Source organism: Salmo trutta, chromosome 8, assembly GCF_901001165.1.
Source record: "Salmo trutta chromosome 8, fSalTru1.1, whole genome shotgun sequence".
Lineage (NCBI taxonomy): Eukaryota > Metazoa > Chordata > Actinopteri > Salmoniformes > Salmonidae > Salmo > Salmo trutta.
This window is the reverse complement of record NC_042964.1, coordinates 33,042,214-33,062,457: the sequence shown is the minus strand read 5'-3', so window position 1 is coordinate 33,062,457 and position 20,244 is coordinate 33,042,214. Positions and strand designations below refer to the sequence as shown.

Sequence of the window (20,244 nt, the reverse complement as noted above, 5' to 3'; positions counted from 1 at the left end):
TTATTGATTGTGATAATGTAACAAAATATTACATTCCACATCTCATCTGTAACAAGGTATTACCCAATTTACAACACAGCAGCACGTTTTGAAACGGGGCGGGTGTACGAAACGGAAGTAGTTAGACTGCTCTAGGACATTTCATTTCCGGTTGAAATACAAAGTTTGCAGCGCCGTTGGAGCTAACGGGGTATGTATGAAATATACTTACATGTAGCTTTATTTACTATATTAAATTACACGTATTGGTGGTATGACTGACTAAGTAAAAACAAGTTAAACGAGTTGGTAAAACAATAATCATACTTTGCCAGCGATTCAGGGTTTATATTAGCTAACTAACTGTTTACGTTAGCATGCTATGCTAGCCAGCCAACTGATTGCCAGAACATACTGACCCTATCATTACGCTTGTTTACACTGAGCTGCACTGGGGTCGGAAAGCAATCATGGTTACATTAAGACAGTGAATCTGCGTGGGATATGGGTCGGATAACGTACCTCGATGGAGGGATGGGGATATGCCAGTGACCCTGTACTCTAAATTTGACCATTATCCACACTGATACATTGTGAGGATTGAAACACTACTAGTTTTCCTTGAAAACTGCCCTTTTCGGGCCTCATGCCAGCTAGCGGTAGCGATCGATTGCAGCCATTTTGGAGTTGTAGTGTCAGGCAATCAGCTCTTTTTGTTGTTCAACATGATGTGCCTTTCCATAATGGCTGCATTGGCTACTGCTTGCTAGCATGAGGATGAAAATGGCAGTTTTCCGGGAAAGCAAGCAGTATTTCAATCTTCTCGATGGAGCAGTGTGGACAAAGGTAAAATGTGGTGTACTGTGGCATATCTCATTCCTGCATTGAGGTACATTTTCAGACCCATATCCTGCACTGGCGCCATGGTGTCTTAATGAAACTAACCATCATTGCGTTCCGACCCCAGTGCCGCTCAGTGTAAGAAAGTTTAAAGGCAGGGTCGGAATCTTCTGAGTGTCAGACACACTGTTGTTAACCATTCTGTCTGAATTTAGCAGCCGACGTGACTCCGACGAAACAGGAGGGCATGTCTACTCTCATCGACAGGACGATGAGGATGAGGAGGGAGGAGCAGGCGCGCCAGGTGGTCCTCGCCTGGGCAGTCCTCAATGTGTCGCTAGCTGGCATGATCTACACTGAGATGTAGGTTGTGTTTTCTTGTCAACGACTGACTCGCATGATTAGTAATCTGCTGCTAATGCCTAACTAGAAGCAAGTGGTGCTAATGCCTCTCACAGTAATATGTACATTGTCCTCTCAGGTCAGGGAAACTGCTGAGCCTGTACTTCAACATCTCTTACTGGCCTATCTGGTACATAGGTGAGTGCTCTTGTTGCTGTGTAGTTAATGGAGAGAAATGAAACATGGTTTTGGGAGGGAGTGGTCAGGTGTGGCACTGATGCACACTGGTTACAGATGAGCCATAACCTTTCAAATTCATATTATCTCTCCTTCCTTTCCCACAGAGCTGGCCTTCGCCTCAGTCTTCAGCCTCAACGCCCTGTTTGACTTCTGGAAGTACTTCAAGTACACCATGGCCCCCTCTACCATCGCTGTTACCCCTGAACAGCACCGCCTTCTTGGCTTCAGAAACTCAGGTGCTCAAGTCATTGGCTGCAAAGTGGTTAAGGCGATGGTGTTGTACATGTTTGTTTTATCTATGAAACCCAAATGTAGTCTATCCCTCTTGTATGCTTGTCTTTTTAAACTGCCCAAATTAGTTAATACTATGTTGGTGTTCATCTCTATTCAGGTATCCAGGCGTCACCCCTGCTGAAGCAAGAGAAGCAGGAGGCTCAAGCCCCGGCTCAGTCGTCGCCCCTCCAGGGTCAGAGTGTGCTCAGCTTCAGTCCCTCCAGACCTGCCAGCACCAGCCCCAAGTTCTCCCCCAGCTGTGTTCCTGGATACAGCCCCCTTTTGAGCAGCCCGTCCACCCCGGGCAGCGGGGGACACTTCTCATCCTCCCTGGCATTTGAAAAGGTCTGTCAGACTCACAATGCTATCAATCAGATGCATTTGTTGAGTGTTTGTCAATGGAAATGGTACACTAGAGGTGTTACTGTAACCATAGGCAGTATCTAGCTACCATTAAGTTTCCTGTGTTGTGGCTACCACTTTTTTTTGTTTTCCTTTTCATGTCTGAAATCTACTGGCATGAAGTCAGGGAGATCATGCTTTCCCATTTGTAACAGCTTTCTGTTGATTGCAGTTTAACTACAGCCCGCCCTCATCCTACCCCAGCAGCATTGGCCCAGTGGATGGCACCAGCCTGAGGGCACGCTACCGCACCTCTCCCTCCGTGTTCAACTCCCCCGGGGGCAAGGAGGACTACATGGAGTCCCTGAAGACCCTGGACAGGTTCCTCCGCACCGAGGAGGAGAAGAGCCACCGCAGTCAGTTAGGTATGAGTGTGACAGTGTACCTTAGGCCTGGCCTTATTACCATTTTCACAATGAGTTACTACTAGTGAAACTGGTCTGGATAAAAAAAACACACTATGGCTCACTTGATAAAGAGATGTCAATCCCACTGTGACTTTCTTGGTTAAATAAAGGATAATAATGAACTGCAACTGAGCTTTTTGTGTCTCAACTGTGAAGAGCATTATCGTAATATCCTGTATGCATCCTTTGACTGTTTCTCAGGGAGCCCAGAGTCGGTGTCGCCCTCCCACAGCCCCACGTTCTGGAACTATAGCCGCTCGGTGGGGGATTACGCCCAGAGCCTGAGGAAATTCCAGTACCAGCCGGCCTGCCGCTCCCAGGCCCCCTCAGCCAGCAAGGACGAGACTGACCTGGGCTCCAAACAGGCTGCCGAGGAGGTCAGAGGGCGCAATCAATTGATTCATCAGTCAATCAATAAAATAACCATTCTTTATTATACCAGAGGGAAATTGGTTTTCCTAGCAGGAATACACATTCTCCTGTAACTGTTCTTTTTGATCTGCAGGTTTGGGCCAGAATCACAACCAGTCGTCTCGTGGTGGACAGCATAGACAGCTGGACGGCCAAGCTCAGAAATGTAAGGAGATATAACACTGAAGCTCTGGTAAAATCTGTCATTTTGTCTGAGAAAGTGGTTGATAAGTGTGTAGTTTCTCTTTCTTTCAGTGGATAAATGACACCATTCTAGTGCCACTGGTGAAGGAGATTGACTCAGTGAATGGCCTGCTAAGGAGAATGGGTTGCTCTGAGCTCCAGATTGGAGGTATTTATTTTGCAATGGGGCAAAATGGAAAATGTAGTTTACGCCAACCCAGTTATACTTACCCTGTCTGTCGCCCTATTCAACAGAAGCCAGTATAGCCAGCCTAAAACAGGCTGCTGTTTTGAAGGCCTCGGTCATCCCTACCATGACTGCTATTGTGCAGTACCTGGACATCACCCCTAATCAAGAGTATCTAGTGGAGAGGATCAAAGGTAGCTCTATGAGAGGTTATGTTTTGAATCCTTGCTTATTCACTGTGCTGTATTCCTGTCATATACTATACGTGTCCACAACTGAAGGACCAAGGTCATAAGACTTGATGAAAGCAGAGATTGACATATCATTATTGACAATGTGTTTGTTTCCCCTCGTCAGAGCTGGCCCATAGTGGCTGCATGAGTTCTTTCCGCTGGAACAGGGGCGGGGATCTCAAAGCCAGGAAGTGGGACACAGACCTCCCTTCAGACTGTGCTGTGAGTCTCATCCGTCACCTCTAGTCTAGACCAAAACAAGTATAGTCTGACCTACTCCTGTCACTATGACGATAGTGAGAGATCAACATGTTTGAATCTCAAACACGTGTTGTGTTTTCTGTCCATTAGATCCTCACGCATGTGCTGTGCACATACCTGGACTCCCGACTCCCGCCTCACCCCAAGTACCCCGACGGAAAGACCTTCACCTCGCAGCACTTCACCCAGACGCCAGACAAACCTGGTAAGGCCGAGCAGCACAACACACACAGAAAGGACATCGTTCTTCTTCTATTCTTCACTGATACCCCGGTGTTGTTTCTTAAATAGACGTGACGAATGAAAACCTCTTCTGCATTCACCAAAGTAGCACCAATCCCCCGCACTACCAACTTATCTACCAGGGCCATGTCTACAGCCTGCCCAAGGTAAGAGCCAATCTCTGCCTCTTTTGACCCTATGGCCTTTTTGGTCATGCCTTTTAGTGAGTGAGAGGTATCTGTCAAAAACCACATGTGCTCCATTCATTTGAGTCCCCTCTGATTGTGCTCCCAGGGAAGGAACAACCTTTTCCACACTGTTCTCATGTTCCTCTTCGTCATCAAAACCAAGGAGGCTGGGATGCTGGGGTGAGTGCTCCCAACTATTCCACTGTATTTAAACTTCCCAGTCCAATGTGCCCTCATGGACACTGTAATAAGCTCTTTGTGATAATGTGCTGCTATGCCACTTTCGTAAAGTGAACTTGTCAAGACCACATTGACAATCAATCTCTATGTAAAACAGTGTTTTAATTGCACATAAGTTGTACTCATCTGTCTTTTTACAGGAGAGTAAATCTGGGCCTATCAGGTGTGAACATCCTGTGGATATTTGGGGACTGATGCAATCTCTCTATTCTGGAGCATTTCACAGCAGTGTCACAGAGGACTTTAGAGGTCAGATACTTCCTCAAAATTCTGTCAAAGGTTTGTTTGTGAAACAATAAATTGTAGCTTCTGATAACAAGAATATTCTGTAGACATTAGTTACCATAACTGTCCTCAGATCCAGGTTCATAAGGAAGCACTTATGAGAGTAACATTTTGTTCAGTCATTTTCCTTAGAAACAGCAGACCACATTTTCTCAGTTTTATTTCATTTGAAAGAAGCTATTGTCATTTGTGACATTTTTAAATCAAATTATTACAATGACCATGACATTTAGTTTGATTTTTATGGTGCATCAAAAACAACAGTACTGTATTTTTAACTCGAGGCATCCACAACTGACTCAATTTTCTAAATATTCTGGGAATGTATCAGGATGGCGTAAATAATATACCACAGGTTTGTCTGGTGGATTGCATTGTGTTGAACCCTCCTGGCTTGAATGTATGTTAGTGTTTTCCTTTTTGTATGAACTGTTTGTGAGAGCTTGAATATCTTTCTTTTTGTTGAGTGACAGGGTTTGGAGCGGTAGAAAGTTACCTGCATAAGAATGCATGGTTTTGTTTACTAGGGCTGCAGTTACTTGCATTGGCATGCATATTATGTCTTCTAATTAGACGTTTGTTCCACAGTTCAAATGCTTGATAAGTACAAAGCCATGTACATGGTATGCCTTTTAGAATTTCAAGATTATGGAAGGTTCCAACTTAATTGCTGTTATTTTTTATTACCAAAGTCTTTACTTGGCGAGTTCTGATGTATACTGGTCAAAGGGGTGCCTTTTATGATAGGTTGTGTGAATGTCATTCATTTTGATAAAAAATCTAAGCTATTTCAAAGCTGGTAAAGGGCTGCATGGACTTGTGGGCTCATGGGGTGACCCCAATGCACCCCTCCCCCCCTCCATTCAATCATTTTGAATTGTTTGTAGTGATATGGTTTTCAATTGAGACATGGAAATAAACATAATTGATTGAATTCATCCATCTATGGTTGAAGCATATTGATGTTTCCATATATTTTTATTAGTTCCTCTTTAGTCCGCACTCTGTAAATCACGTCGTTGTTATCAATGCAGATGGATTTAGGCGCGAGAGCTCTACATTACGTTTCCAGAACCCACCCCATGGTGGCAGTATTTCTTTGCTACCAGAACCCATTTTCTCTAGATTGACCTAAATGAAATATCAAATGTTTTGTCACGTGCGCCTAATACAACAGGTGTAGACGTTACCGTGAAATGTTTACTTACAAGCCCTTAACCAACAATGCAATTTTAAGAAAATAGAGTTAAGAAAATATTTACTAAATTAGCCAAAGTAAAAATAAAAAAAAGTAACACAATAAAATAGCAATATGGCTATATACACATGTGCATTGAAAGAGGGGGTTGTCAAATGAAAGGATGTAAGCAACCATGTCCAAATGAAATATTGTTTTTCAGATGGCATTGTGCCGTGTGATGCAGAACTGAAAGGCTTCAATTTACATACTGTATTCTGATATGAATGCAATACAAATGTATCATTGTAAATAAAGTTTAAAAAATAAAGGTTAAAAAGAATCAGTGTTTTTGTCACTGGTGCGTTTACTTTGTATTCTTGCTTAGAGGACTACATGTGAGACATTTTCAAATTCCTTTACATTTCTTTATAAATTATAGCTTTTTTTTTTAGATCAATTCAATGTAGTTTGGATACAAGACTTTAATCAAATATGAAATGTCATCCCTCACATGAGTAACTGGCTATATATAAGGTTTTGTAGTACTGCACTGTATAGTCCTCGTTAAATACAAACTTAATCTACCATAATGCATTTGAAAAGGTAATACTTCTTGGGAGATGTAGTTCTGTACTGTTATCTGTCAAATTATTTGGGAAGGCTTGGGGGTTTAAGTCTTTTTATGTAGCTAGTCTATTTACTTTTATTTTGATAGTATCAGAAATAGTGCTTGTGTGGCATTGATCATTATATGTCCACTAAATGTTTGAGACTCTTAAACTACGAGGACCACAATGCCTTGCTTTTAATCAGTACTCTGCCACTCACAATCCGTCGCCTAGTTATGTGTTGGGAAAAGGACTTCGCGAAATAGCAGCGATGTCAGTCCAGGTTTTGGCAGCGGAAATGGCCGAGGTCGAATTAAAAGACGTCCCCAGCAAAGAATTAACACCCGAATCGCCTCTGACAACAAAGGCAGACGACAAAGGGATAGTTGAAAGTGAGCCAAAAGCTGTCGTTACTTCGGCTACTACCCCAACGATGGAGCCTATCGTAAAAACCGGGGACCCGAGCCCTGGTTTTCTCACCCCGAACACTAAGATGCCGCAGGCGTCCGCGATGAAACGGACAGATCCCCAACAAAACGGTGGAGAGGCTTTCGTAAATCGCGACGGTACGGTGGCAGAGGCCCCAAGATTGAAAAAGGTGAGAATGAACATAAATGCGACATTGGCATTTATTATGGTATTCTGTTTGGGGCAGATGCAAGTTTTTTGTTTGCAATGCTAACTAACGTTAGCCAGCAAGCTAGAAATCTGGCATTGTGTGACGATGGCTGTAGCTCAAGCTAGCAATAAAATGCAGTTTTGCTGCAACCTGGCTAGTCTAGTCAGACAAGTCGTTTTTATAAAGATGTTCTGCAAGTAACGACAACGTTAGATAATATTTTTAAGGATATTGTGTTCACGTTCGCTGCCACAGATCCTAGCATACTGTCTAAAATGATAGCTAGTGGGTAAGTTAACGGTGCGCTGTCGTGGCGCTGTACGATACCAGTGTTGGGACAACAACGCGTCCATGTAGCTAAACTAGCAATGACGCTGTGAACAAAGTAGCTGGTCCCGATTGAAGTTTAATGGCACCTGCATTCTACCTGGTGATGGTTTTGTTAACGCGTTTCAAGACTCACTCACGCCCATGTCACAATTTTGTCCTGACAACGTAATAATGTGATGTCCACACATGTTCATTAAAATGTTGGTTTTGTTGCCACATGTAGCTAATGGACATTTGACAGACACAGGCACAACCATGACAATACAACTAAAATAGCATTAGTCAAATCGTGGTGATGGTCATATACATTCAACAAAGACCGTTGTAAGACGTGATTTTAAATGTTGTGAGATGATCTGAATTTGCATGGGGGGTTCTCAGCTGTAGAGCACAGCAGTGGTATATGATCTGAAAAGATGCAGCTTTGAATGCAAGCCAGGCTACATGACTTTATCAATGACCATTTTTCGCCACCGCTCCAGTTTAACCTCACCACAACGGTAGTAGACTAATCTGACTGGTCTGTTGCATCTTTGTCATCTATTTCTTGTCTCATTCTGCCTGGCAATAGATCAGACAACGTAGGGGAGTTTCCATCATTCAGGCATACTTTGCTAGGCTCTCCTGTGGCTATATATCACCAGAAGATGTAGGCCTATGTGTGTTCCCTGTCTCAACACCTCTCCCCCAGGAGGGGGTTGGCAAATCTCTCAGCTCACTGGTCAATTACTCTTATCCCGCCAGTCTCATGGAAAGTTCTGAACCGAAGAGAATAATGGGTTCAAGGAAAGTAAAACTTCTAAGTAATTCCTTGAAAAAACTGGTGTCGACTAGGCCTAACAAGTCTCGTGATAAATGGTTGTTTAGGATTTATGGCCTGTGATCGCTGTCATAAAGCTATTAATCAAAGGTGTTCAAAATCAATTTTGTGGAAGGCAGTTCATTTGCAGGTGGCAATTCAATTGTGCTGTCATGTTCAGGAAATGAGGTATGTTCATAATTGGATGTACAACATTACAGCAAATGCCAACTTTTATATCTCCAAGTTTGTGCTGACCCTCCCTAAAACCTATTGGTTTGTAGCAGTGATTTAATTCCTTGTCCCCAAATAGGCAACAGATCTGACAAAAGACCCTCACACTATTATTTTTTTTAAACATTTGTTTTACCCCTGTGCTCTGCGCCCGGCCCGCCACAGGAGTCGCTAGTGCGCGATGGGACAAAAACATCCCTGCTGGCCGATCCTAACCCGGACGACGCTGGGCCGATTGTGCGCCGCCCCATTGGGTCTCCCAGTCGCGGCCGGATGCTAAATCAAATCAAATTTATTTATATAGCCCTTCTTACATCAGCTGATATCTCAAAGTGCTGTACAGAAACCCAGCCTAAAACCCCAAACATCAAGCAATGCAGGTGTAGAAGCACGGTGGCTAGGAAAAACTCCCTAGAAAGGCCGAAACCTAGAGGAACCAGGCTATGAGGGGTGGCCAGTCCTATTCTGGCTGTGCCGGGTGGAGATTATAACAGAACATGGCCAAGATGTTCAAATGTTCATAAATGACCAGCATGGTCAAATGATAGTAATCACAGTTGTCGAGGGTGCAACAAGTCAGCACCTCAGGAGTAAATGTCAGTTGGCTTTTCATAGCCGATCATTGAGAGTATCTCTACCGCTCCTGCTGTCTCTAGAGAGTTGAAAACAGCAGGTCTGGGACAGGTAGCACGTCCGGTGAACAGGTCAGGGTTCCATAGCCGCAGGCAGAACAGTTGAAACTGGAGCAGCAGCACGGCCAGGTGGACTGGGGACAGCAAGGAGTCATCATGTCACGTAGTCCTGAGGCATGGTCCTAGGGCACAGGTCCTCCGAGAGAGCGAGAAAGAGAGAATTAGAGAGAGCATACTTAAATTCACACAGGACACAGGATAAGACAGGAGAAATACTCCAGATATAACCCTAGCCCCCCGACACAAACTACTGCAGCATAAATACTGGAGGCTGAGACAGGAGGGGTCAGGAGACACTGTGGCCCCATCTGATGATACCCCCGGACAGGGCCAAACAGGAAGGATATAACCCCACCCACTTCGCCAAAGCACAGCCCCCACACCACTAGAGGGATAGCTTCAACCACCAACTTACCATCCTGAGACAAGGCTACAGAGCCTGTACTCAAACCAGGATCTCTAGTGCCTTAGACCACTGCGCAACTCACACTATTCTGCCACCAAGCCAGTGACTATTAACTAGAGGTCGACCGATTAATCGGAATGGCTGATTATTTAGGGCCGATTTGGCCGAATGTTTTTTATATAATTTTTATTATTTTTATTTATTTAGAATTTTTTTTAGACCTTTAACTAGGCAAGTCAGTTAAGAACACATACTTATTTTCAATGACGGCCTAGGAACGTTGGGTTAACTGCCTTGTTCAGGGGCAGAACGACAGATTTTTACCTTGTCAGCTCGGGGATTCAATTTTGCAGCCTTACGGTTAACTAGTCCAACGCTCTAACCACCTGCTTTACATTGCACTCCACGAGGAGCCTGCCTGTTACGCGAATGCAATAAGAAGCCAAGGTAAGTTGCTAGCTAGCATTAAACTTAGCTTATAAAAAACAATCAATCAATCATAATCACTAGTTAACTACACATGGTTGATATTACTAGTTTATCTAGGCTGTCCTGCGTTGCATATAATTTCTTAGGTACACGTTGCTCCAACCGTAAACATCAATGCCTTTCTTAAAATCAATACACAAGTATATATTTTTAAACCTGCATATTTAGTTAATATTGCCTGCTAACATGAATTTCTTTTAACTAGGGAAAATGTGTCACTTCTCTTGCAAACAGAGTCAGGGTATATGCAACAGTTTGGGCTGCCTGGCTCATTGCGAACTGTGAAGACTATTTCTTCCTAACAAAGACAGCCGACTTCGCCAAACGGGGGATGATTTAACAAAAGCGCATTTGCGAAAAAAGCACAATCGTTGCACGACTGTACCTAACCATAAACATCAATGCCTTTCTTAAAAACAATACACAGAAGTATATATTTTTAAACCTGCATATTTAGCTAAAAGAAATCCAGGTTAGCAGGCAATATTAACCAGGTGAAATTGTCATTTTGCGTTCATTGCACGCAGAGTCAGGGTATATGCAACAGTTTGGGCCGCCTGGCTCTTTGCGAACTAATTTACCTGAATTTTACTTAATTATGACATAAAATTGAAGGTTGTGCAATGTAACAGGAATGTTTAGACTTAGGGATGCCACCCATTAGATAAAATACGGAACGGTTCCGTATTTCACTAAAAGGAAAAACGTTTTGTTTTCGAGATGATAGTTTCCGGATTCGACCATGTTAATGACCAAAGGCTCGTATTTCTGTGTGTTATGTTACAATTAAGTCTGATTTGATAGAGCAGTCTGACTGAGTGGTGGTAGGCAGCAGCAGGCTCGTAAGCATTCATTCAAACAGCACTTTCGTGCGTTTTGCCAGCAGCTCTTCGCTGTGCTTCAAGCATTGCGCTGATTATGACTTCAAGCCTATCAACTCCCAAGATTAGGCTGGTGTAACCGATGTGAAATGGCTAGCTAGTTAGCGGGTGCGCGCTAATAGCGTTTCAAACGTTACTCGCTCTGAGACTTGGAGTAGTTGTTCCCCTTGCTCTGCATGGGTAACGCTGCTTCGAGGGTGGCTGTTGTCAATGTGTTCTTGTTTCTTGCCCAGGTAGGAGCGCGGAGAGGGATGGAAGCTATACTGTTACACTGGCAATACTAAAGTGCCTATAAGAACATCCAATAGTCAAATGTATATGAAATACAAATCGTATAGAGAGAAATAGTCCTATAATTCCTATAATAACTACAACCTAAAACTTATTACCTGGGAATATTGAAGACTCATCTTAAAAGGAACCACCAGCGTTCATATGTTCTCATGTTCTGAGCAAGGAACTTAAACGTTAGCTTTCTTACATGGCACATATTGCACTTTTACTTCTCCAACACTTTGTTTTTGCATTATTTAAACCAAATTGAACATGTTGCATTATTTATTTGAGCCTAAATTGATTTTATTGATGTATTATATTAAGTTAAAACAAGTGTTCATTCAGTATTGTTGTAATTGTCATTATTACAAATAAAAAAGAAAGAAATCGGCCGATAAATCGGTAGCGGCCTTTTTTGGCCCTCAAATAATCGTTATCGGTGTTGAAAAATCATAATCGGTCAACCTCTACTATTAACACAGGACTGTAAAATAGTGGTCACACAGAGAGAGGAAGTGGACTGGCTTACGACAGATGGTCCATCAGCCCTCCGTGTCCGATAAGAGCAGCAGGGAGAGGAGGCTGCTGCATGGCATCTGGCTCATTATGGTGACTTGTCCTTAAAGGGACCACCAGCAATACCTTCGTGAGACGATTTAGTGCCGTCCGCCATGGCACAGATTCAGTGTTCTGTTTTATACATGTCAGCTACTTCCACTGCGTTTTGAACATCACTAGCACTTTCTGAAGGGGAAAACAGATTTTCTACCGGCCTATGAAATTTTGTATCCTCTCACTTCACAATCATCAAAGCAGCCATGCATTGAAACAGGAACGTGCATGCAAAGTCTTAGGCCTATTTATAGGCTGCATGCACATGTGTGCTGTGCATTGTGTGTATATAGGCTGCATCTGTTGAATCACCCAGTGCAGAAAGGGCAGTGAAATGGAGAGCAGCAGTAGAGTAGATTTGATGGTATGTGGCATGGATGGCTGGTTTTAATCCATGCCTTACCATGTCACCACATGGGGGATTAAGCATGGGGGATTAATCTGCCCTAATCTAGGTGGGCAGATGTTAGCCGTCAGACCGGCTGAGTGATCCGGTTAACCCCCGACAGACTCTGCCATCCTATCATGATGTTTCTGGACGGAGCGGGGTAATATACGCTGCCCCTGCCAGGAAGAACGAATTAGCAGCGGTAGGTTTCAAGTTTCGGCGCCATGTGTGTCTAAGACGGCTGCTAATGAATGTACCCATCCTTGCGCCAAGCACAAGCTTTGCCAAGTTACAGATGCTGACGACTGCCAAGGGTTACATGGACAACCTCCATGGTCATTCTCTGACCCAAGGAAAAGGTCCCCCAGCATAAGGTATTTTCATTAAACCAGAGGTCCTAGCAGGGGTCACTAGCTTACTGTGGGCTGGGCATGACCTGTAGGCTAAATTGCTTGCAGACAGCTCTGTATAAAAAAAAATGGTTCTGTTTGAGATCGGAAAGAAACTCCTTGCAAAACGTCCTGGTTTACATGAATATCTGTCTGTCTTTTCCAGGCAGTTAGTCGGTCAAGCCCTTTTGACGCTCTGAAGCTGGAACATCCACACGTGCAAAGGGGCATGGGCCTTACTCTAGGAGAGTTGGAGTGGAGAGGATTCTCTCTGTAGCCCTGTGGATGATGACCTATAGCCTACTACTTCTTGCTGTTCCAAAGCGTAGGAGAAGGAAAAATAATGCTCTCTCTCCACCTAGCTATTCAAATGAATACACAGGGAAGTGTGTTTTCCCTGCTCTTCGTGCTCATATCTCCTCTGCTGTCAAGAAGATGAGTTTTGGGCATGGCTGCCGTGCCGTGACTCGACCCCGATAGTGCTGGTCATTGGCAGCCGCCCCGGGGATCCCTCATCTGAGTCAGGCTCTCTGACACAAGCGTCTCCATCAGGTAACAGCCTGAGTGCCTGCTCCCTCAGAAGAGCCCATTCTGCTCCAATGATGTAGCTAGTGATTCAGGCGGAACAGCTAGAATGAGGATTATCACATTGACCTTGAAAGGGCAGCAGCCGACAGGGCAAACACTCCTGTGTCATAAAAATGCCGATATCTTGGCAGATGCTTTATTACACTTGCATAAAAGGCTAGTGCAAAAAAGGATCTTTAGTAGCTATTGTTTAACTATTTATCAGTCTTATGGCTTGGGTGTAGAAGGTGCCCAGGATTCTGTTGGTTCCAGACTTGCATTGGTACCGCTTGCCGTGCGGTACCAGAGGGAACAGTCAATGACGTGGGTGGCTGTAGTATTTGACCATTTTTTTGGGCCTTCCTCTGACACTGCCTGGTATAGAGGTTTTGGATGGCAGGGAAATCGGCCCAAGTGATGTACTAGGCCGTACGCGCTACCTTCTGTAGCACCTTGCAGTCGGATGCCAAGCAGTTGCCATACCAAGCGGTGATGCAGCCAGTCAAGATGCTCTCAGTGGTGCAGCGGTATCTGAGGGCTCATGCCTAATCTTTTCAGCCTCCTGAGGAGGGAAGAGGCGTTGTCGTGCCCTCTTCATGACTGTTTTGGTGTGTGTGTGTGGACCATGATAATTCCTTAGTGATGTAGACACTGAGAAACTTGGAAGCTTTCGACCTGCTCCACCACAGCCCCGTCAATGTAGATAGGGGTGTGCTCGGCCCACCGTTTCCTGTAGTCCACGATCAGCTCCTTTTGTCTTGTTGACGTTGTTTTATATCGGAGTGCCTTTTTGATTTGAGGGCCTGCACATGCGCAGTTCGGCGTGAGACTACCGTTAGACCGGATTTTTAAGTTTTCTGTGCATTACCTAAGCTAGCCAAAATTGCCACGACAACGCCTTGTCCTGATTTAGTGGGAAAGTGGGTGGGAAAAAATCATTTGTGCTTGGTCCCACATTAGCCATTAACTGTTGGCTAAAGATTGCGAATGAGTTTGAACATTCGCAAAGGTCTCTGGCCGGGGCCACACCCAGAAACCAGAGATCAAGGCCTGTGTCAACAACCTCGAGCCCAGTTGAGAAAGACACGCTCCAGTGGGGCTTCAAGGAGAGCCGTGCATGTGATGCGGTGTTCATTAACACGGAGGATGGTTGAAGGAAGAAGAGGAATGGTCGGTGATGGGGACTAGATTTGTTGGTGTGGTGCTCACGGCAGCAAACTGAGCTGGAAAGATCTCTCAGTGCCCGGGCCTTAGTGCCTCGCTCCAGGCCGGTCTGCAGGAGCTTGATGTACATCGGCCAAACCACTAGGAAAGACCACTCGAGTTCTAGTCTATTCTGCCCTTTGCGTTGTGTTAAGAATTGGCGAGGACCAGTTTCCGACCAACACACTATCTTTTGTCCGCCACACGCAATGGGACAAGTCGCATTTGCTCACCAATGCAGATATATTTAGATCTCATACCGATATGAATGTCTAGAGCTCATGTTGACTATCGTGCTTCTCAGCCTGCCTTGGACACTCTGTAGGGAATGGCATGTGAGTGTGTGCTTGGCATGGTGCCCAGTCAGTGCACTCAAGTCTTCGACTGATTATCGCTGTGGTTTTTAATGGCCTTGGGAAAAAATTCTCACACAGTCGTTCACGCACAAGCTGTGTTCACCTGAAGTCACCCCACTCTCTCGTTACCTCGGTGTTCTGCTGTAGGCAAACAATAGCGTGAACCAAACCAAACAAAGACGTTTCTGCTGACTTAACGCACTTCCTTTGTGGGTTGATAGTCATTGTGTTCTGTAAAAGTGTTAATTCACTCTCCCTTTTCTTACAATGTAATTACAGCACAATACTGGAGTCCTACTGCACCTTCCGTCGCCTTCATCTGTGGTGTTGTGACTATTCCCAGGGAAATGGGCTGTTCGCACCACGGCTAGATAATCTCTCTGCTAGACTCCAGACCCTGAATGGACTCGTGTTTTGTAATATTTCTACCACACATGCTTTTGAAGTGAAAAATGTAGGCTAGCTACTCCAAATTTTTGTAAACATTTCTTTAGAGCACATTACAGCTGGATCTGGCCTGGGATATCTCTGTGCTGCAGCCAGACAAACTTTCTCGCAAAGCTGTCAGGTGCATGTGTGCCTTGTCAGCATCTGGGGTTCCACCTTCAGACCCTCTCCCTTCCTGTCGTCACTTTGTACTTATGGCCCTGTAGGGTGTGTTCAGTGAGGTGAAACGTTCAGAACGACCCAGCTAGAGATATAACCAATGGCGCTTCTGAAGTCGTCAGAACTGGTTTCCACAGGCTCAGTAAGTGTACCCAGTAGAATATTCGGACAGTTACTCTTTAGCTAACCGTTAGCTGAAGAAGATGAACGTGTTGAATGATGGAGAAGTTAATACGAATATTAAAGTAGAGGAATAATAGGAAGAAGAACAAGTGAAGGGGGGGGCTAGATGGAGTCAGCGCTGTGTTCATTTGGAAAGTCCCCAGACAGTACATCTCTCTGACAAAGGCCTCCTCACACAGGCCACAGGGAAGGAATTCCATTCAGACTCTGACACCAGGCCCCTGTACAAAGAGCCAGCATTGTGTTCAAAAAGTGCGGCATCACAAAAAGGCCCCCTCACAAAGGAAAAAGCACTGTTCTGTCTGCCTGGTTTCCTCCCCGCCAGAGCTAAAAAGGCACGAGCCACGAGCAGCGCTAGGCTAATCCGGTACTGGGAGAGACCATTCCCGTGGCGAAGGGGTAGAGGACTCCTATGAGCTGGATTAGTCTGACTGTACAATCAGCTCTGTTGTAGTTGTGTTGGTTTCAACCTGCAGCCTCTGCCTTTGACTATTGGCATCTGTTGGGTTGTAATACATGGACCGTGATACTTTACAGCTGTTGTGGCAGGTAGCCTAGCAGTTAAGAGCATTGGGCCAGGAACCGAAAGGTCGCTGGTTTGAATCTCCGAGCCGGCAAGGTTGAAAAAAATCTGCCATTCTGCCCTTGAGCAAGGCAGTTAACCCCCCCCAACAACATGCTCCCCGGGACATGGTCATCGATTTAAGGCAGCCCCCCGCATCTCTCTGATTCAGAGGGGTTGGGTAATATGCGGAACACACAATTCGGTTAAATGTATTCAGTTGTGCAACTGACTAGGTATCCCCCCTTTCCCCTTCGTAAACAACCGGTGTAGACTAACATTGAAATGCTTACTTACGGGCCATTCCCAACACGGCAGAAAATGTAGAAACAAATAAAAACACGAGCAATAGATACACAATCAGTTATGATAACTTGGCTATATACACTGGGTACCAGTACCGAGTCGATGTGCAGGGGTATGAGGCAATTGAGGTAGATATGTGTGTATATATATCCTAGGTGGGGGTAAAGTGACTAGGCAACAGGATAGATAATTAACCGTAGCAGCAGTGTATGTAATTAGTCAAAAGAGTTAGTGCAAAGAGGGTCAATGCAGATAGTCCAGGTAGCTATTTGGTTAACTATTTAGCAGTGTTATGGCTTGGGGGTAGAATCTGTTCAGGGTCCTGTTGGTTCCAGACTTGGTACACCGGTACCACTTTTATACTGCAGTAGCAGAGAGAACAGTCAGAGGCTGGAGTCTTTGGCAGTTTTTAGGGCCTTCCTCTGCCCCCGCCTGCTTCCTCTGCCACCGCCTGCTTCCTCTGCCACCACCTGCTTCCTCTGCCACCGCCTGGTTTTTCGGCCCAGATTACACGACCACTGACTTTTGCGAGGGGAAAGTTACATTACGGTCAGGCGGACAAATGCGCGAACAGACATTTTTGTAATTTGTTCAGAGCTCACAGATGGTTGCATCCCTTCCACGGTCGCAATTAAACAGTGCAGACTCCGAATAGAATGACCCTAAAAATGACTTAACTGCCCTCAGTGTGTTTTATGTAATTGTACATTTCCATTGAGACAATACTATTTTCGGGAACACTTCTTACAGACATATAATTCCACAATCCCCAGCTCCCCCTCCCTTGCTTTGTTGTGGGAGAAATAATCTCTAAATTGCTTCCCGTCTGTATAAATGTTTTCTATCATTCTCAGGCTTAGGCTAGATGCAGGCCTAGCTGTCTGTCACTGACCCCTAGACCTTGAGTATCCTTTTTTTTGTGTGTGTGTGTTTTAGTATAAAAGAAATATATAGCTAAAATGCCTAAATCCTTAAGCTTTATTCACAAAAAAAATCATAAATGGCAGAACTGTTGCGGTATTAATCCTGCTGCATTTATAGACACTCGGCTAATGGAGGGAGAGGCAACGTCAATGAGTGTGGGGCTGGGACTTGGGGAATGGGGCAATCTAGTATATTGATCGTGTTTCTCTGATAAGGGAAATGATTTGAAAAGCACTAGATCCCATGATCAGTAGTCATTGGGGTTGGCTGGTGGTGTCGCTGTCAATGGACGTTTGGTTAGGCAGATTGGATTCTCAAAACGACCCTGAGGGACCGTGACCTTGAGCTAAGTGACACGGACCCTCCCGACAGTTGAGTTGGAACGTTGTTCTCATGATGCTTTGTATTTATCTTACATCAATTGTCAGACTTTTTTCAGCTGAAGCTTTCAGAGCCTTGGCATTATGCGGCTATGGGAAAGCCCCCTTGTGCAGTGATCCCGCCTGACACAAACATTATATCTGCTCCTGAATGTGCAGGTAGGTAGGTAGCAGGCAGCCACGCCTAATCCCCGCTAAGCCGTGGCATTCCCTATTTTGGTTTTACAGTGACTTGCATGCTTATTTTCAGTATCACCGAGTCCGTTCTCATGGCTACATGTTGAAATGGGTGAAGAGAGGCCACCTGCTGGTGCTCTAGCAGCTATACTGCGCTTTGTGCTAAAGGGTGTATTTCTGAATGCATCAGGCTCTCTGTGTGTGTCTTTTAATTGTCCTTATTTATGGGAACACTTGTCTGTGTGTATAAATCAGCCGGTCACCGCTTACATCACACCCCCGAGGGCAGCCAAGCGGCGCCGCAGTCTCCTCTCTGACTCGAACTCAGGCTCACGTAGCCAACCTCCTCAGTAAGCCATTGGAAGAGAGCACGAGACACTTCTGAGCAGCGATTGGATGGAGCGGTCCTCTTTGGAGAGATCTCTCTGCATCATCACTGTGTGTGTGTGTGTGTGTGCATGATTCCATGTGCGTAGGCTGCCCTCTTCTTATCTGTCATTGGCTGGGATGATCCTGTTGGATCTCTCGTTTTCACCATTCATCCAGTAGATTATTGCTCAGAGTTTGGTGAATGGAGGGAATGTGGCCAGTGATTTTTTTTTTCTTCCCCGGGACCTACGTAATGAATGAAATGCGCAGAACGGACATGCGAGTCTTTTCAACTCATCGCCCTGCTCTTCCTGCTTTGAAAATGGCCTCAAGGTCAAAACTGCAGGCACCCATTTTCCGCCGTGTTGCTCTGCTCACACACAGCCCAAGGCGCAGACACAAACCAAGTTGACATTGATAAGGAGGCATGGCGGATTCAAGCAGCACTGAACTTCATAAATCAGAGTGAACTAAAATGTACTTGTGATACAGTGCTGGGGCTGTCGGCTTATCCGTCAGGGCTACGCAATCTGCCTAGCTGGGGACAAACCCCTACGTTCAATGGTGTGGAGGTCGACCACCGTTCAGGGCCCCGAAGATACTGTTAAAATAACAATTGTCTCTGTTAGTCTTGTGAATGTGTAGTCTTTTCCATTTGTGCCCTTAGAGGGGTTGTATGGTATGATCATTGTGTGGGTTTCTTCTATTGGATCTGTGAGGAGTGGGTGGGAAGAAAGAGATGGAGGCTCTCTCAGAGTAAAGAGGGGGGGGGTTTAGTGTCCAGGAATACTGAGGGCAATCCAGCCCACGCAGATTCCGAACCCTGGGTCCTGTCTGGCCGTGCTGGTTGTCCCTAAATGGTAGCTGAGCAGGGTGAGCCTCTGGCTGTCTGTCTAGATTTCAACGTTAACTTTATTTTCCTCACTGTCCCAGTCAGTGTCTGTCTGTCTGTCTTGCTCACAGAAGAAATTGAACGAATAACTGTGTGGGTGTCTGACATGCTGATAAGTGCAGAAAACAACCCCCCCCCCCCAATCAGCTGGCCCAAACACCAAAATTAGCCCCCAGAACTTATTCTAGTAGACACTCGGTTGGGTCTTCCCTGAATCCCCCCCCCCCCCCCCCCCCCCCCCAAAAAAAAACCCAAAACAAAGTCTTAATAGTGTTCGGCCTGCAAATGTAAATAGCAGTAAGCAATGTTTTTTTTATTTGAAGTGAGAACCATATTTTAAAGGTAAAATAAAGTACAAAAGATTCACCGTTTCATTTTGTAGCTGCAAGCATATCTTGTTTTCTTGTGAGGATTTTCCACGCAAAACAGCTATTTTCAGAGCTAGGCCTTATATACTTTGATATTTCTGTTAGGGAGGCCCAGAAATATGTGGCTCAGTTGGTAGAGCATGGTGTTCGCAACGCCAGCATGGTGTGTGCAACGCTAGGGTTGTGGGTTCGATTCCCACGGGGGGCCAGTACAAAAAAAAAAAATATGCATGAAATGTATGTATTCACTACTGTAAGTCGCTCTGGATAAGAGCATCTGCTAAATGACTAAAATGTAAAAAAAATGTTAATCTTCACTCAGCCCCACATTTAGTCTCTATATAGCACACCATGTACCTTTTTTTTGTTGTCATTTGTATCTCGTCTCAGTATAATCAGAGGGCACTTTGTCCTGCATTATCTGGGTCTGTTTTGATCCAGTCGTCCTCTAATGGAGTGTTATTCCGTGACAGCAGGGCTGGGGAGGCTGAATAAAATAGAGTGCTGCGTGGCCTAGCCTCTCGCTCTTTCGCTCGTCTGTTGTGTTAGGTGAGTCGTGGCTGGCGAAAGCGAGTGATTGCGGGAAAGGATTGTATGAATGAGTGTACCTGAGGCCGTGTTAGTGGGCGAGCTCAAAGAACAGCCTATTCAATTGCTCTGAAGGTCCTGTAGCATGAAGGAGTGCTGCTGGTTTTAGGTAAGCACCAGGGAATGACGTAAGTGGAAACATACAACACAAAGCGCTTTGGGTAAGC

The 20,244-nt window shown here is 45.0% G+C and overlaps 2 protein-coding genes across 6 annotated transcripts in view; both read left to right on the top strand.

Moving 5' to 3' along the window:
- The first annotated feature begins 107 nt into the window (after window positions 1-107).
- LOC115198719 (transmembrane protein 209) lies at window positions 108-6,216 on the top strand. 2 transcript variants are annotated; one of them, XM_029760909.1, is made up of 15 exons: window positions 108-190; window positions 1,035-1,182; window positions 1,301-1,359; window positions 1,506-1,637; window positions 1,793-2,019; window positions 2,249-2,441; window positions 2,685-2,860; window positions 2,989-3,060; window positions 3,150-3,246; window positions 3,333-3,458; window positions 3,622-3,719; window positions 3,849-3,963; window positions 4,050-4,147; window positions 4,275-4,348; window positions 4,549-6,216. In XM_029760909.1, exons 2-15 carry the CDS (start codon window positions 1,067-1,069, stop codon window positions 4,601-4,603), a joined length of 1,638 nt encoding a protein of 545 aa, XP_029616769.1. In that variant the 5' UTR covers window positions 108-190; window positions 1,035-1,066; the 3' UTR covers window positions 4,604-6,216. The 2 variants fall into 2 exon arrangements, with proteins under 2 accessions (XP_029616769.1, XP_029616771.1); XM_029760911.1 differs by having other exon boundaries at window positions 160-190; window positions 1,038-1,182.
- Window positions 6,217-6,701: 485 nt separating this feature from the next.
- The window catches only part of LOC115198716 (putative adenosylhomocysteinase 3), a 39,732-nt gene continuing 26,189 nt past the window's right edge, over window positions 6,702-20,244 (top strand). For 3 of the 4 annotated variants that reach the window (XM_029760902.1, XM_029760901.1, XM_029760904.1), the window contains exon 1: window positions 6,703-7,079. In XM_029760902.1, the coding sequence (XP_029616762.1) occupies window positions 6,753-7,079 (327 nt within the window). In that variant the 5' untranslated portion in view covers window positions 6,703-6,752. Of the gene's footprint in view, window positions 7,080-20,244 lie in introns of all 4 variants that reach the window. The other variant, XM_029760903.1, reaches the window with a different exon arrangement.